The 18,509-nt window shown below is 44.6% G+C and overlaps 1 protein-coding gene across 1 annotated transcript in view; it reads left to right on the plus strand.

The window, feature by feature from the left end:
* The first annotated feature begins 378 nt into the window (after positions 1-378).
* The window catches only part of CD2AP (CD2 associated protein), a 75,003-nt gene continuing 56,872 nt past the window's right edge, over positions 379-18,509 (plus strand). Inside the window, exon 1 of the mRNA XM_035560131.2 lies at positions 379-587. Within this exon, the coding sequence (XP_035416024.1) occupies positions 584-587 (4 nt within the window). The 5' untranslated portion in view covers positions 379-583. The remainder of the gene's footprint in view (positions 588-18,509) is intronic.

Below are 18,509 nucleotides of genomic sequence, written 5' to 3' on the forward strand. Positions count from 1 at the left end.
GAAAGGGGACTTTCACCCCCAAAAAGCGAGGAGCAGCCTGGGATGGGAGCGGGCTGTACCCCCAGGGGGCCTGGAGGAAAGACCTCAACCCTACGACCCCACAGCCTGCCCCTCGCTGTGTGTGGGGGTTGCCCAAAACCGCTGTTTTTTGGGGTAAGAACTGAGGGTGGTGGGGGTGGTGGGGGGCAGCCCCTGTGGAGGGGACAGCGGCGGTGACGTCATCCTGCCCGGCAACCGCAACACGGCGCGGGGAGGAGTTCTCGCGAGATTTGGCGCCCCCCCCTCCCGTCGAGGGCGGGGTGGGAGGGGAGGGGGGGGGTGGGAGGGGGTGGGGGCGGTGCCGCCGGTGGCGGAGCTCGCCTGAGGCGGGCGGCGGGGAACCGGGGAGGGGGGGCGAAGGCGGCGACGGGACGGGACGGGACGGGACGGGACGCGACGGGACCGATCCGCCCCCCCGGCCCCGCAGCAGCCCCACAGCAGCCCCACAGCGCCCTCAGCGGCCCGCATGGAGCCGCCGTGCCCGGTTTGAGCGAGTACGGCGGGACCAGCAGCCGCCGAGCCCCGCCGGGCGGGCGGGCGCAGCATGGGTGAGCGCGGCGGGGGAGGGGGGGGACACGCACCGGGTGCCTGCTCCCTGCCTCGCTTTGTCTGGGGAGGCGTTGGGATTTCCCCCCCCCCCCCCCCCCCCCCCCCCCCCACCAAAAAGGAGAGAGGAGCTCGCTGGGGGTCGGTGAGGTGGAAACGGAGCTCGGCTCCGTGTTGGGGTGGGGGAATGCCCGCGGAGAGGTGGGTTTGTGTGGGGCTGGGTCGGCGGCAGGTGGGAGAACGAGTGGCTTTTGGGCTGGGGGGGCTCTGAGGGGGTCCGGGGGTTCCGTGAGGGGAGCGGGGGGTCCTGGAGGGGCCCTGAGGGGACCTTGAGGAGAATGGGGGCGTCGTGAGGCGTCTTGGGGGGGGCCCTGAGGGGAGTCTGGGGTCCTGGGGGAGCCCTGAGGGGAGCAGGGACGGCCCTAGGGGAGCAGGGGGTCCTGAAGGGATCCTGAGGGGAACGGGAGGGGCCTTTGAGGGGAGTGAGGGGCCCTGAGGGGAGCCTGGGGTCCTGTAGGGTCTCTGAGGGGAACGGGGAGGTCCTGAGGGGACCTTGAGGGGAAGGGGGGGACCCTGGGGAGTTCATGAGGGAAATGGGGGTTTCCTGAGGTTTATGGGGGGCTGTGGAGCTGCAGAGCCCTGCATTGCCACCGGCTGCTCGGTGGAGGAAGCAGGCGAAGAGTAAAAGCGGCTCTGGTCAAATCCAGCCCCTCCGAGGTGGTAGGGTTTTGTTGTTTTTTTCCCCCTAGCTAGGTTTCAACTTCACCCGTTTTTCCACCAAGGTGTTCATTTAAAAAAAAAAAAAAAAAGAAAAAAAAAAGGTGCAGCTGCTTGAGATGTATGTATTTTTGTAATGTGCCAGCTCAGGTTTGTGCTGGAAACAATCAGTTGTGCTCAGCTGAACCCGTAACTTAGGAGTGTTTGCACAGGGACAAATGAAGGGGTGATTTAAATGCTGCTCATCAGACTCCCATATTTTTATTCCAACACCCCCCAGTTGCCATTGTCCATCTTCTCTGTCTCGGTGGTTACCCTCACTTGTATGACATTAATTGCTCATTGCACTGCCCTGTATGATTTTAGCCACTGAATGTACTTGGGGGGGGGGGGGGGGGGTGCACAGTGGTAGCTTGCTTGTTCTGTGCCAGAGGCGTGTGTGTATGTCTGCTGCTGTGTGTGAAAGTCTGCCACATTGACGAGCACAGTTTAAGCTTTTTAAGTGGAAGTAAACTTGTTTTTGTGTAGCTTTTCTTCCTCCTCCTTATGCATAAAAAGAGGGGAAGAAGTGCATGGTGAGCAAATCAAGTGTATGGTTAGTGAAGTGATATGCGCTCCTCCTGACCTGTGTTTCTTGGGATTATAAGGAAGTGATTTCATTTATTTTTTAATGCAAAGTAATCTTGTATTCAAAGCATGCTTAAAACGAGGTCTGAAAATATAAAATGAGATTGGTATTGCAGGCTCTGACGTAAACAGAGCTTTAATAAATCACTTTTTGATGGTTCAGAATAGGTGGAAATTACTATTTTGTACTTTCTGAGCTGCATTGTCATACTTGCAAGAAGTGTTTACATTGGTCATTGTGGTGGCCAGTGGTGGCACTGCCTATAATGTAAAGATTTAGCATGCTAATTAAACGTTTTGAGCCCTCCGTAATGTTGAAATGTGAAATACCTGGGGGTTTCCATAGAGTAGGTCTGAATTATTAAAAGTATTAGTGTGCAGTTAGGAATATTGTCCAAGACTTTTAATAAAGGTCTTGGTCTGGTTTCCAGGCTATGATCACTTTATAACCTTGTTTGATGTAGTTTTTTTCTTTACTCTTCCTTAAGTATGTCTTCTTCCTCTGTCTTTTCTGATTACAGTAGTGAGCATGTTATTACTGCTCCATAGGTGGCTGAATTGAGTGGGTCCGTAAACTGTGTCAAGTATTGTTACTGAGTGGGTTATTATAACCATAACAATTTGTGTGTCTGTGCAATTACGTTAGAAGTGCTTCTGCCAGAACGCTGGCAAATGTCTGCAAATGATTATAGCAGGATCCCGGAGCCTTTTAAATAGGGTTTTCTATCAAGGTCTCATCCTTTATTCAAATTTTCAAGCCATACGTTCTTCCAACTGAAAAGTGGGGAAGAATATACAGTAAAACGTCTCTAAAAATAAAAGTGAAAAAGACCCAACTTTAGTTGGCACTACACTAGCTATATTTAACGATGGCTTTGCGTTTATTCTGAGAAGCCATTATTTAATTACTTTATTACTGACATCATGGTAGAGCTGGCTCTTGATAAGAGATTGCTTGTCTTTTATGCCAGCCTCTGAAGGAGGTTTTGTATGTCAGGGATGGCTTGGAGGAAATTGTGGAGGTACTTGACAAATGCATGGATTTCTAAGATTCATGGGGAAGTACCAGAGGGGCAATATGATTCGGGGGGGGGGAACCAAAAGTGGAAGGACAGAAATACCAAGTGCCTCGGAACAGGGACTTTTGTGTTCTTATAATGTTGGAAATGAATGTTGCAGGAGCATGTGAACAATGGTGAGGAGGAGGAAGTTATTGGTGGTGACAAACACAGACCGTGTAAAGTCACTGATGATGCCCTGTTATGTGATTACGCTGTCATTATAATTCTCTGCCTTCTGTACTGCATTAATCATGGGGATTCGATGTGTGGTTCTACAAACAGGTGGAAAGTAGATGAATCTAAGGGAAAAACACATTCAGATGTTTTGGGGAAAGATCTTTTTATTGATTGAATCGTCTGTTTGCTACCCGGGATTGATAACCATTTAGAGGGAGGTAGAGTTGCATTATGACATCTTTCCTGTTTATTTCTATAGCTGCATAGCAGGCAATTTTCCTAATTATCGTTGAGAAACGATATGATTGTATAACTTGGGTGTTATCAAGGAGATTGAGCTGAATTTGCAGTGTACAAATAATTTTCCTGTCTCTTCACAACTAAGAATGAAATATTGTAGCAGCAGTTGATACACTACCACAGTGATACATTGAAATTTCATGGACTCTTGCTACATGCAGTTTTACCCTTTTTTTCCTTCACTTCATTTGCAAAAACCAGTGCTGACAGATTTGTGGTTCCCAAGAGTTAATGTATCTGAATTTGGTATGTTTCATCTTTGGAAAAAATTGTGTAATACTTAGGCTGGACACGCTTCTTCACTGCTAACAGAATGAGTACAAATATGAAACAGTTTCTGTAGACCAAATATATTTATAATTTCATTGAGCATTAAACTTGCATGAAGTCTTTTGCTTTCTTCACCTTCCTGTTGCAACAAAAAAAAATCTGGAAGTCTTTTTTTTAAGTAGACTGAATGCTTTTAACGTATTGTCACAGGGACAGTGAGAGGTTGAATATTCACTAGTAGCATTACAAGAATTAATGAAACATTACTACAATGCTTGTTCTTGTAACTGATCAAGAAAAAAGAATACGAGTCCTTCAGCGAGTATTTTTACCGAGAAATATGTCAGATGCAGTGTGCAGTTGAACTTTATTTACAGTAAGCTACTGAAGAATAAAATGACTTAATCAGAAGTCCAAGATATTGCTAAATGAAGCAGCTCGTCTGCGTTAGGGTTGTTGCTGCACGTAATGTTGACAGGCTGGCTGGCAATGGTGAGCAAAGTGCTTTCTTATCATTTTTTGTATTCTAGACAAAACTATAGGGGAAAATGAGGGAAAGTTGACCTTTGGAAGAGCAATGCCTAAGCTACTACAGCCCTGTGGCTGGAAGGAGTTGGTGGATACTGGGTTTGGGTCAAGGTGGAGGAGAAATCCTGTGAAAGCATGCTGAAGGCTGTCAGCTTGGTTCATGCTTGCTTCCCCCTATCCCCAAAAGAAAGAAAACAAAAGAGCTGATGCACTGTCCGTGGTAGGTTTATGAAAAGGATATGTAAAGCAGGTCAGCCATGGGATCGTCTCTATTTTCTCTCATCACCCATTGCCGGGCAATCAGTAATTTATGGACTTTCTCAGAGGTGTTTGCGAGCAATCGGTAACTTTGGGACTTTTTGAAAGGTGTTTGGAGTTTGACTGAATCTTTTAATCGATAGTGACAGACCATCAGGGACTTGTACAAGTGGGGCTGGGAGGAATGCGGCTCGTGCCCTCCACAGCTTCCTGTGGCAGTGAGAGCATTTAACATGAATGGGGTGTGTGTGTGAGGGAATGCTTCCTGTCTGTGTGCATTTTCCCTCCCCTCTCCCCTAAAGCTGCTTGCTCAGCCTGATGTCTCTGTATTTCTTAGAAATTGCAGATTTTTTGCTTGCTGACCTCCTTGTAGTTCTTACCTTGCAGGTTTGGTTTTGATCCCCTGTAGCCGTTTGTCTTTCAGACTGAGAAATCTTCATGTGTTTACTTTCCTCGTGTGTGAGCCATTCCACATGCTGGTCATCTTTGTGTGTTTTTTAATTTTTATTTTTAAGTTTTGATGCCACTTTAATCTTGTTGTGAAGAGTTGTTCGAGATGTTTTGTTCAAGACTAACTCCACGCAGGGATGTAATTATATTTGCTGCCTCGGTTTTCTTTTGTTTTCCCAGATGTTCTTAGTGTTTTGTTTCAGTTAGATAGCATCTTGCCTTTGAAGCCTCTGCACCTTCGCTGACCTCCTTTGCTCTGTGGTCTCCCTGCTTTAGCTTCTTAGTGTCTTTTGGTTGCATGCACACACAAAATACGTGGTTGGGTATGCCGTGCTGTCTGGGGCTAAGCTGGGTGACTGCCCCAGTCCGTCCCTGTCTGGCCGTTGGTGCTGAGCTCGTGTGTCAGTTCTATTTCCGCAGATACGCTATCGCATGTGGCTGCTTGCACAGTAGTTCCCTAACCCAGTTTCATAAAAGTGACTTATTAGGAAAGAAGAGCAGTAGAAGTGCCTAAAGTGACTCAGGTCAACTTGACAGAAGTAGGTATGATGATCAAATGATTTTTTTTTTTTTTTTTGCTAGAGGTTCTGGTGTGTAGCTATTTTTAGCAGAAAGCTGGTGGCTGAGAGTGGCTGACCTGTAGCTAAGAGAGGGTGTCTGATCCGTGTTTGCAACCTGGGCACTTAAAACACTGCCTGAGCTGTCTCTGTTCCTTTTTAAAAGATTTGAAATAGCCTCCTGCAGTGTAGTTAAATTATGTTCAGCTTTTTCTTTCCTGTCGGTAAGCATTGTTTTTTCTCTTCTACTCCAAGTTGTCAGATCGTGAGTGATCTAAAAAGTTCCACACGCTCCACGAAGGTTAACTTTGTGCCTTTGCAGTCTCCCTAGACGTGCAGTGATGAGAAATAGCTCTATGCAGCTTTGTCCCTGTGATGGTGTGAGCTTAAACCTGCTCCTGCATTGCCCTCAGCTTCTTGTTGCAAGGTTTTTTAGCAGGGCTGAAGTACTAAAACTATCTGTTTGGTCACCTACTTTCTAGAATGATTGCTTGCTATGTTAAATAAAAGTGTACCATGATTTCGAAGCCAGCCTTGTTTTGAGCAGGATGTTTCACCTAGGTGACCTCCATAGGTTCCTGTCAGCCTAATTTTTTCTGTGATTCTTGGTATAAACTTTAATTTATTTGAATAATATTGTGATGCCAGCACAAATATTTACTTTCTCTGACTAATAGCAACAACTATTTTGGGCTTGGATTCAGTTTTATTGCTCCAGCCATATGCAGAATTGATTTCATATAAAGTCAATACGAAATGTTGCTTTTTCAGGAAACCTGAATGACTAAAACAAAGGATTGTAGACGTTTTTGAGCAGCATATCTGCATTTCCTGAAATAGTTAGGGCGTGCTGCTGCCAGAGTCCTAAATCAGACTGAAGGAAGCGTCACAGTATGTGTCTTCCAAATGAGTTCAATCTTTCCACTTCTGGATGGTGTACACTGAAGTGAATATCATGCAAGGTCACCTAGAATATTAAGTTAACTTTTCTTAAAGGAACGTCTATTACATATAAAGCAATCAAGGTATAACAAGCTGTTAGTCAGGATTGCTTTCAGTGTAATAACTTTGAGTCTAATATTAATTTTGAAATATTAAAAACCTCTGCAACCTGATATTTGAAAAATGATATGTTATTTTTTTTCTGTTGTTGCTAAAAATCTTTGGCTTGAGAATGTTCAAAACCAAAATAAGGCATTTTGCTGTCATTTAATCAGTTTGGACAGCACTGACTTCTGATGTTACAGGAGAAGCTTGCAGCTGGAGCTCTGAGTGGAGGACGAAGCAGGGATCTGTATGCTCACATGTCTTAGTACAGAATAGCTTTGTGAACGTAGAACTTTAGAGTTTAAATTTGACGTTACTGTTTAAGAAATTCAGAATCAATTTTATCACCTTTGTTGGTTCAACCAGGTAAAGTATTATTTTAAGTTATTTGAATAGCTTAAGCTCATGCTGTTTTCTGAATAGGACTGAAATCACCATGAGTGTGATACTTTCTGATAGCAGAGAAATATGCAAATGGCTTTGGAATGAAGCAGCACTGAGCACTCTCTTTATTCTTTTTGTTGCTGCTTCTGCAGCAGCCACATCTCAGCGACTGTAAATAGATTTTTTTTTCTGGACTGGAATTATTATTTTTTTTATTTTAAATTAAGAAAACAGTTTTTCCAGAGTTCCTGGAAATTTGCCTGACTTACCATCTAAAGAAAACTCTAAGTCATCAATTTTTACCTTTTGGAGAAAATTATTAAGTTGTCAGCCTTAGTCACATGTTTTTGACTGTATATGAAGCTTGAGCGTTTTAAGCTGGTGCTGAAATTAAGTCTCACCCTTCACTTAGCTCTGACCAGTGATTGTTGTCCTCTTTCCTTGTTTGTACAAGCTGAATCATCTGAAACTTCCCTGTCTTCCTGAAATAGCTTTCAGCCAGGCTGGCTCTGCAGGAATTGAGAGGAAGCTCATGGCTGCAAAAATACGGGATGGAAGCAAGAGGAAGGTGAGGTTGTTACTTAAAGTAGTGTCAGTTGGGGTGCATTTAGAGCATTAGCTGAAATAAAGCCTGGTGGAAAGGATTCTTACAACTTTAGTTCAGTTGGGTTTATTGGAAATGTACTGGTATACCTTAATTTAGCCCATTTTTCTTTTTCCTAAGCTGCATTGTTTCTGCTTTTTTTTTTTTTTTTTTTTCAGGAAAAATGCAAAAATAGAACAATGAGCAAACTTGTCAGAATGGTTTGAGTCATTCCCATGCAATGTGTTTTTGGGACCGGGGAGAGAAAAGTCTTCATCTTTGCTGCTCTGAGAAATGAAACCGCTAGTTTCATAAAGCTTTCACTCTTGGTAAAGGCGAATCACATCATTTAACTCTGAAGTTGTATCTCTAATTGGGAAAGGCTTTGTTGTAGGGCTGACTGGCATGTAATCTGACTTGCTCTGAAAGTCATCCTGTGGGTACAGTTTCGCTCTGTGCCTTGTTGGAGATAACTTCAGGCTGCTGCCACAAAGGGCCGAAGCTTTGCGGTTACTCTCCCTGTCTTGCTTTGGCTCTGGAGGTTATGAGGCCGTGGTGAGAGCTGATAAGCTGCCTGATGTGGGGGAAACTGCTCTGGCTGGTTTACCTCCCTGCCGGCAGGCCGAATGGCCTTGCTCCGACTGAGCAGTCGTGACCTCCTGTGCGAGAGAGGGGGTGGGAATGCATTTCAGGGGCCAGGGAAGGGAGAGAATCTCACCTTGTACAGTTTAGCCTGTGGTTACTTTGCACTTGATTCAAGCTGAAACTTTAAATTTCTCCTCAGAGTCTATCTTAATCACTCCCTGTAACGTCCATGATCCAGCAGACTGATTATTTCATAGCTCTCTTGTACTTGATTTTTAGAAGGCTGTTTTAAAACTTCTTGTCGTCTTCCTCCATCCATGTTAGCCATTTTTAAGCTATGCCTGTGTCTTTATCGACTTTATGATGGCTTTAAAGGGAAAATACTTCATAAACAGTTGGACCTCATTGTTGAGGTGTTTTTTGTGTTTCTGTGGGTTTGGTTTTTGTTGTCCTCAGTAGTCTGTCTGTATTGAGAAGCAGCCTGAGTACGGTTTGTGACGGTATACCTCTGTCCTTTTGTATTTTGAATCTCCTCAGCTGGGCCGAACTCCCATTATTTAAACTTTTTTTGAACTCCCATTGTTTGAACATCCCCATTATTTGAATGCTTTTCTGGAAGTTGGCTTATTTAGTGCTGTCATAAATGGATAAATGTAATATTAACTTGAGTAAGCCCACCTAAGACTTAAAACGTGTGCAAACAGCAGTATAATTTATCTTACCATCCAAATGTTTCTATCAGTGAAGCTATTAACTACTAGAACACATTGCCAAGGGAAGTGTTGGATCCATCATTTCTAGATATGGTCATTCCCTGCCTGATGACTTTATCAATGCATTCTTTAATCTTCTCTTCTGGCAGATTTTAGTGATCATGTGTCCGTGGGATGATCTAGTAGAAGAAACTGGCCAGAGTTGAATCCAACTGGAAGAGAACCAGCTGGCTGGTTTGGTAGCAAATTAAGCCGGCACACCCTCCAACAGCGTGAGACCAGTGCAAGGGGAGAGTCAGCGGTGTGAGAAGTAGGGACAGAAAACATGCAGGGTCACTCCTTCATCATCAAATATCGTTGGTCTAGTTGTAAGAAACTATGCTCTCTGAAAAATGACTAAAGCAACTGTTCCTGAAAAGCAGACCCCCACGTGTTTGGTCTTGTAAGTGGTTAATTCTCTTGTTCAGGGATTTTAAAGTGAAACTTCACAAATTTAGCTGTATTTACAAGTTGCCTGGGAGCGTCTGCAGTTTCAGATAATCATTGGGAGAGTGGGACACAGGTTCTTCTTTGGGAACTTCAGTGTCCCAAGTGAATTAGAGCCTTTCTGAAGTGAGGTAAAATGAGATTCTGTTTGGAAATAGGGGCAGTAGAAATACTGAAGGGAGTAAGGAGACCTTAGGAGGAAGATGAGTGTGTTAATCCCATACTGTCATAGGTATGGTAGATAAGGAGACAGCAGATCTTCTCCAAAAGTGCTTGCGAACAGCAGAATAAAGTATTTTTATGAAGCATAAATTATTATAAACTATGTTCTCTTGCTCTCAGAAAGCAAATACAGTGCTTTATATGCTTGAGCCAAATTACACGTGGTTCTGAAAATACACTGCCTCCTTCAGCACAGAGAAGGAGAGTCTGTGAAGTGGAAAGATCTTTCAATCTTAATACTGTATTTTTATGAAATAAAATCATGAAATACATGGATGTAATGTAAATGGCTTGTATGTATTAGAAGAAAACATATCTTAGTAGGTAACTAGTAGCAGGAAGACTCTGGCTTGATGAATAGCAGGTGAAGTAAATCTGTTTATAAAACACAAAACGTGCTGTCAGAGTAAGACCGTCTGCCATGCCCATGTAGCAAGAAGCCCATACTGATTTCCTACCAAGGCTGAGTTGTGTCTTGCTGTATTGCAGTTCTGTGTAGTAGCTGAAGTGGTAAATCCTGACCTAATTAAAAAAAAAAAAAAAAGCTGAAGTTATATTGTTCATTCTCTCCACGTGTATTATTGTTATTATTTATTGTCTGTGTGTGTAATTGGGTCACCAGGGTTGTGCTCGGTGGTTATGAAATACATGGGGACAGACTAAAGGGATTTCCTGTGGTTTTTGGAATCGGAACTGCTTCTTCAAGAGAATGTGGTGAGAAGAGTGGAGATGATGGTAAGCTTTCTATGAACTTGTGTTCAGTTCTCTCCTGTCTGCAGTGAGCACTATCCTGAGCCCCAGACGGTTTTTCATAACCTTCTGTAATGTCTCTGTTCCCTCCCTAAATTCCTTAAATACCTGCAGTTCTGTGTTACTATCAATTAGCTACGCAAGACACAGCACATGCTGTAGCTGTTTCCAGGCTGCATATTTGACGGTTAGCCAACCAGCAGGTTAAAGGAGTAGGAGTGTTAGGGTAGGGGAAAAAAAAAAAAGGTATAACGCTTATTTTGAGACATTAATCTGACATGTTTCAACCAAATGGGTGTACAGGGGGAAAATTAGAGTAGAGTGGGGAAACAGGCTGAGAGGCATGTTCACGTGAGCTTGGTTTTCTCCAAAGTGTGTGAGATTATATTCAAATATAGAAGGACGGGGGGCAGTCCTAGCTTCTCCATTCTGAGTGCCTAGCGGAAGACTGGATATAATAACAGCAAGATGAAACTTGTGTTCTGCAAAACACACCCTGTGGATACCTAGCAAGATTTTATATTTGCTTTCTAGTTCAATGTTACGTCTTCATTACATTCTGGGGCTACTCCTTCTTTCTTGATCAGAGGTGAGGAGGAGGACCTGGGGGTATGGGCAGTCAGCCTCACCTCGCTCCTTGGCAAAGTGAGGGAGCAGACCTTCGGGAAAACTGCTTCAAGGTACACAAAGGGCAAGGAGGTGACAGGGCAGCCAGCATGGATTTCCAGAGAACAAATGACTTAAACAGCGTGGTTGCTTTCTATGATAACCCGACCAGTTCTGTGGACAAGGGGAGAATGAGCTCTTATATACAGGCAAAGCTTTTGACATTGTTGCCCGTGGCATTTTGCCAAACGGAGGAGAAATAGGCTAGGTGGGTAGGCTGCAAGGTGGGAGGGAGGCTGGGACCCAAGCCAACCAGTCAACAGTTCAAGGCCAAACTGGCAGCCGTTGACGAGGTGTTCCTGGGGCTGGTACGGGGCTGGTGATGATATCCAGCCGCCCAGACGATAGGACGGTGCGTCCTCCCCACACGCTGAGCGAGGAGGGGATGGTTGGTGTGCTGCAGGGGCACTGGGCCAACAGGAGCCTCCTGTAAGTCCTAGAAATGAGTGAAAGAGAAAATCCAGTACCGATGGGGACCGGCCTCGCTGCATGGCAGGCGGCTTTTACAGGGGGGTAGCTGGAAGTCCCTGCTAATCGTGCTGGGGGCGCTAAGGGACACCAGTTAGTGGCGGGACTTGGAGGTTCAAGTTGGTGCTTGGATGTCATGATCATAGAGGTCTTTTTGAACCTTGCTGATTCTATTACCTGGCACTTGCAAAGCTGTATCTAAAATACCGTGTCCAGTTTTGGTCCCCTTTCCTCTCAAATGCAAGAGGGATGCCAACAGACTCATCTCAGAAAGGCACCTGGGCGTGTTTGTGTTACCTCCATCCTTTGAAGTCTCAAGATTGAGCTGGACAACGCCTCGAGTGACTTGTTTTGACTCTGAGGTCAGCCTTGCTGTGACCAGTTTGGAGTAAGCGCCTTCCAGAGGTCCTTTCAAACCTTTTAATTCCCCCTGTGATTCCAAGTGTTGCAAACTACGCTGACTTAAATCATACTCTTAATAAGATATGGTTAAATCCCTTCAAAATTGAGGTTACAAACGAATGTTTAAAGGACTTGATTTCCTGAATTTTAGAATCTAATTGAGCTAACGAAGCAACTTCATCTCCTTTAAAAATATCTGATTGGGGTTGCAGGGTGCCCTTGAGCATTTGTGGTTTTGACTGGCTTTTGTAAAAATCCATTGCATAAGGATCTCTAACTGTGCTTTTCAATCAACAGTTCAGTTTTTGCATTGACTGAAATGTCTGCACTAGAAAGTAAATTAACTTCATTAATGCAATAATTAGTGTGGGCCATCCTGACAGTGTGAAGTCAGATAGGAGCACTTGCCTCTGTTCTAATGCTAAGCGTTTTTTGTGGTTATTGAAAGATCCCAGTCTGGGACCACTCAGCCTATTGCATCATTTCTGTTTTTAAAGCTGAAGAGAACACTTTGTGCATGCTCCGAATGATGCTTTTAAGTTTCCATAAATTTATTTCAAAGCCAGCTTCTTGCCATGTTTGCAGAAATACAAATTGTCATTCTGAATGAGATACGTGCCAAGTTGTGGGCTATATATCAAAGCATTTTTGCATTTTTTTGGGGTAGTGCAAAAGGAGGTTTTTTTTTTTTTTGGTTTAAACTCAGAGAGCTTTCGGAGACTTTCTTGTTTTTGTCATTTATGCATTCGTAACCTGGAGCTCTGATCGTTCCGTCCTTTTTGGCTAGAGGAGTCCTCGCAACAGTCTGCAGGAGGAGCTGAAGCTTTTGTAGCGATGTGGAGTCCTGGTACAGAAGGAAGGAAACGTTTGTGTAACTCAAATACAGATATTTTTTGGTAACTTTGTAAAAAGATTTCTGGCTAAGATAAGCAACAGAACCTTCACATGTATTTCTGTCTGCTAATTATCTAGTGGAGTTTTGGAGGGAAAAATGCTAACGAACCTGTAAATGCGGCGTGACCCCGTTGCTGACCCTGTGGTGCTTCTGCTTATTTGGTGCTTTGGATTTGAGCCAAAAGAGAGATGCTTATTTTCGTGCTCAGAGCTTCTTGGCAGTTTTTTTGTAGGCAGATGTTTTGTGACTCACCTTGGATGTTGAATGTTTTACTAAATAGATGTTATAAAATTAAGGGAAGGGATAGAGGAAGAGGTGCAAGTCTATATACAGAACAGTATCTGAGTCATGGCTTGAGGATTTTTTATTTCTCAGCCCATTTCCCTGTGCCCTTTGAGATCCGTGGTTTTGTGTGCTTTATCAGCTTAGCAGCAGTTCTTCAGCTGTACTAGTGAAGATGTTTGCTGCCTTTCCTGCAGGTGTCACCTCTCTCATTTCCATGCTGGTTTCTTACAGTGAGCTCTACTGGGACGCAGTGAAAGAAACAGCAAGTAACATAAAACATCGCTTTCTGTTTAACATAATTTCTTCCCAGGTAAAACACTTTGACCTTGTGTGTTTTCACAGTTAGCCTGTGATAACTGCAGTTAGTACCGGTTTTCCTCTGATGCTTCCTGTCTCCTCTTGACACATTCTTGTAATGAGGGGTGGGGAGAGCCTGGTAATTCTTGCTCAGAGAGCTTAGGGGAGTTGAGGGGGAAACAAACATACAAAACCATACTCTTATTTTTAAAAACGTGTTCTATCCGCTCATACGCAGTGGTAGACGCTCTAGAAAGCTAAGGGAGAATAGAGTAGGAAAATGAGGCGTGTGATGTTTGCATCTTTGGTGCTTCGGGGCAGGCTGCTAGGCAGGATTTCTGCTGCAGTGTTTGTGTTTAATTTCCTTCACAAAGTTTCTTGCTAATTGTACTGGAGCCAGCTTGAGAAGCTGTCATTTGAGATTTACTGTTAGAATGCAAATGAACTTCTTGTTACCGTTTTCTGTAGTTTTCATTTCTGCGTTTTCCTAATTCCTTCAGCGTTCACGGTCTGTAAAATTAGATAGAATCTCATGTAAATACGTGTCAAGTCATTTCTTGAGGAACCTACCATTGACTTACCAGACCTGTGCCAAATGCCAGGTGAATCCAGGGTGACTTCTAGATGGAGCAGCTCTGTACAGGCAGAACCAAGGCTCCTGGCTTTCAGCTGTCTCACAGGTAGACTGCTGGTTTTATTTTCCTGTTTTTTTTAGGGAAGCTATTGCAGTAGCAGGATTACAGGTCTACACAGAAAGGGTTTCTGGTGGTGGTGGTGCGGTGTAGGGCAAGTTGCAGAGAGTAATGAAGACTATCAGACACTTGCGGGGGGTGTGGAAAGGAAAGAAGAAGAAAAAAGCAGAACTTCACTCAAATTTTGCTTTGTCAATGGCTTCAGCAGCGACTAGAGCTGGCTGGGAATCATGTCGTCTAGAGATAGGGACTGGGGTGTCAGTGGCGTAGCACTGGGAAGGTATTTTTTGGAGAACTGTCCCCTGGTAGAAGTCGATTTGCATTCAGCTTGGCCGACTTCTGTGGAGTGGCACATCGGTTGTAGAAGTGAAACTGGGAGCATGAGAAACTTCATTAAGGGCTCTGAGAGATCTTGTGGGTCACCTATCAGTCACAGGATGTCTCTGAAAGAAGGCGTGTTAAAGCCAGTTGCTGATACGTATTTCTCTTTGTATATATCTGACATTCGGATAAAATTGCATCACAAAAATGTTGCGTGTTTACCGTTAGAAAGAGTGAAATGTTTTGGGACTCCATGCTTTAGGAAAAAGAACAGAACTACTACTTTTTAGTCTGGCTCTTTCCTTCCCCTCTTAATTTTTTTGCCTTGAAGCTTGAAGTGTTTAATTGAAATGGGAAGCTGACAGTAGCTGGACTGCTGATGCTGAGGTCTGGGCAAATAAGGGCCCAGGGGTGATACTGGATAATGTGAGACTTGCATAGTATGTTTTAAAACTTTTGTATGTGTGTGTGCTTATTTTAATTTATTTTCATTCTAAAAACAGTAGACTGGTACAAAATACCCTTACTGTTAGCACTGAAAAGTACTCATTGAGTTTCTAACTGGTCTTGCAAACCATCACATACATTTAGTGGCTTGTGATAGAAAAAAGATGTTGTATGTACCTGAAAAATGATACATTTTTTACAGCAATTATTATGTTTTTTGATTGGAAGGACTTGATTTTTAAATTCCTTTCTAAATTAAAGACTTTTTTCTTAATCTGACGGAAGGAGGGACAGCACTGGAAGGCTGAGGTGTCCAGGCACTGCACTGTGTGAACGGGAGCTCAGGCTGGGGCTGCGCTCTGTCTGAGCTCCTACACTGGAGGATCTCCTGGGGCTTGTTGAGAATTTGGCCTGGCCCTGCAGCGTGGTGGCTCCATGCTCGTCTAATGTTGCGCCGAACCTAATTAGCCTGCCGAGCTGCGGGCTGTGTTGGGGTGGGTACAAAAGGCTGTCTCTCCAAATGGAGCAGACCCTGTCAGGATCCAAACCCAGTCCCTGGCGGATGGCACCATGGTGTTTGTGGTGCTTCCAGAGTCTGGGTGGACGTGGCTGAGCTGGTGTTACATAGAATCTGTTTGGATCCAACAGTGTGTAGTTGTTTGTAGGGAGGGGGCCTCCGTTGCTGGAAAGCAGTATTTGTTTGTCCAGCATAGGGGCTAATAAATCCTACAGATTTAGGTTCTCTACCTAGGAGATAAGCCACAACTGGAATAATCCTTTGACAGCTAACTGGGATTCAATTGTATATGCTTAAAAGAAAATGCGTATAGAGTGGCACAAAAATCTTTCAATTCCATTGGCATGGTGGTTTTTATTATAAATTAGTAAAGAATCCTGATAGCTGAGAGCACTTTGCTTTAAACAAAACTTGAAGTGAATATTTAAATATGAGGCCAGCATCACCTTAAGCTGAATACCATCTCCTCTGCCACATCCCTTCCTTGTGGTGGGTAGATGTGGGTGAGGAGAGCTGCAGCAGCAGGAAGCAGTGTGACTGCCTCGGTGTAGGGATGCTGATGGAGAATGAAGCTGGCATGGCTGGGATGGCTCCTCTGGGAGCAGGCATGTGTTGCAATGGCTCTGCTAGGTGTCACTGGCGCTTCTGAGGCTGTACGCGAGGCACCCAACTTCCTTCTGGGCTGGAGTGAAGGCTGAGGATCTTGCTTGTGATGCTTAGCGTAGAGGTAAGTCGCGGTGACACAGCTGTTTTGCAAGTCCTTCACGTGGAGGGTGAATGCAGTGGCTGCACAGCTGAGCTCGGTGGGACCAGCCGCTGTTCCTTGTGCCATCACTTAAACCCGTTGGCTTCTTGAAGGCTGTGATGAGCGGGACTGTAAAGTGTGGGTAGGCTGCGTGGTCTCTTAGCCACATGTGCTCCTTCCATGTTCAATTCTTACCAGCTCGGAGCCACATCCCTAAGGTAAGAGTTGACAGGAATCCAGTGGCTTTGCTCATTTGTGCATTATGCTAAGGTGTGGTTTTAGGGCAGCTTTTGGCAAGGTGTGAAGCAGTAAGCAGGGAGGGGCAAGGAAAGTGGACCTGTAGGGGAAAACCCCCGGTTTTAGGGACCTACATGCTTTCGACACTTCCATATCATCCTGGTTTCAGTCTCACCCCATGGACTTAGTGCTTATTAGTGATTAATGTGCAATGAGGGATGCAGTCCTGGGATGCCTGTCTCCGATTTAGTTTCATTGAGAAGACATCTGACTTGCCTGCTGTGAGGTGGCTCCACGCTGTGAGCTGAAGCACGATCAGTGAGGGGGTTGGAGTTTCACTGAGGAGCGTGCCCCTGATCTGGACTGCAACAATGATATAGACGTGGATCTAAGTTGGCCGTGATGCAGTCTTGCTCCTCTGACCCTGCAGTGAGCCATCTTAAGGAGATTAACTTGTGGAAAGTTGGCAGTCTTTGCTTGGGCTATTTTCTTTATCTGATTTACCAGAAGTACAAACAAGTACTGATTTCAGCACTAAGCAGGAGGAAGGGACCATGCAGATGAGCATGGGATCACAGCATCCCTGCACTGAGTTGTCTTGAAAGCACGGATTTGCAGTTTCCCCTCTTTCCATTAATGATGTAGCTATCTTGGGCACCATGAGAAGGAAAGAAGGAAATTCTGTGTTTCCATCTCTCCAAGCTTCAGTCTGTCACGCTTATTGAAAGGAAGTACCTGCCTCCTTGAACAAGATCAGTGGGCAGAGACATCTCCCCGACAGTGGGAAATTTGGGCTGCTTACCTGCTCAGCGCGAGGAAGACTGAACCCACGTCTGTACCCCAAGAGGATACTTTAACCTTTGGGGAACTGGTTATCATGGTCTTTTAGGGTCACTCTTTAAAGAGGAGAGTGAATTCTGGGGGCAGGTGCAGAGCACAGAAGAGGGAGCCTGGCTGAGGCTTTTGGCTGGGGCTGTCCAAAGCCAGGTGCTCACTTTGTGCATGTGTCCTACCAGGAGAGCTTTGTTGGACAAAATTAATAAGTTTTGGAAGCAGGGGCTAGAACTTCATGGGCAATGGAGAGTCTACCAGGTCTCTTTATTTGAGCATATGGATAGTCATGGGTGACTCAAGTCAGTGTGACAGTGAATTATGTGATGCTGAGGTGGGGAAAAAGACTCTTATAGCACTGCCTATGTTTAGTGTTTATGGGTGGGTTTTCAGTGTCCAGCATCTAAAGAGCTTCTTTCAGAGTAAAGATCTGTCTTTGGTGGCTGATCATATGCTATGGTATTGCTATATTGTTTCCTAGACCCTTCACCAGCTTTGTTTTTTTCTTCGGACACGAAGGGCTTCAACTCATTGTAGTCATCTTAGAAACTGTAGGAATGTTTCTAGGGAAAAACAACTGTAAAGGAACGTTCTCCTTCAGATTAACACCTGATTTTGAGATGGTTGTGAAGAAATGTGGCATAGTAAAAGGACAGGATTGTGGTTTATCTTTTGTCTCTAACCTAAGCTTTGTTTGTGATAAAAGTGAGTACCTTTGTAGCATTGCATGTTTGTATTCACACATAATGACCAAAGAGTTAGCTTAATTTTATAAGAGACTAAACTTTGTTTCCTGAGATTGTCAGGATAAACAGCACTTACACAGCTAACGAGGTTTATTTCAGGCTTCTAGCAACTCTCTGTTCTGACTTAACTGCAGCTTTTCTGGCAAGGCACTTCTGGAGGCCAGACAACTTTCCAGGCTCGAGGTTCCAATAAATGACTTTTCAGCTGGACTGACCTAAACCCTGCCTGAGGAGACCTCGATGGAGCGTGGCACACAACGCGAGTTCTTGCGGCTCGGTGCCGGGCTTGCCCCTCCAGGCCTGCAGCAGCTTTCAGCAAGGTTTCCTGAATAGCTCGAGAGGATTTCAGTTATCCCACCAATGTTGCTGTTGTTGTTGTTTTATAAGCTATTATATGTGTTTTGCGAGGGATTTACTTTGTCTGGTTTCTGTCATCCTCTGGCTGCTACAGAAAGGTCTCCAAATTCTGACGGTACTGTAATATCCTAAACAAAGGACCAGGAATGTGAAAATGTGCTTTTTGCTGTGTGTGTGTGTGACGTTGGCTATTTCTACTCAAGACACAGACGGGCTTGAATGTCAGTATATTTTCCAGTCTTTCCCATTATTTATTTGTTGATATTTGTAGGTTCCGAGAGGGACCTGTACTGTAGGCTCCTG

The sequence above is a fragment of the Cygnus atratus genome, chromosome 3 (genome assembly GCF_013377495.2).
Source record: "Cygnus atratus isolate AKBS03 ecotype Queensland, Australia chromosome 3, CAtr_DNAZoo_HiC_assembly, whole genome shotgun sequence".
Lineage (NCBI taxonomy): Eukaryota > Metazoa > Chordata > Aves > Anseriformes > Anatidae > Cygnus > Cygnus atratus.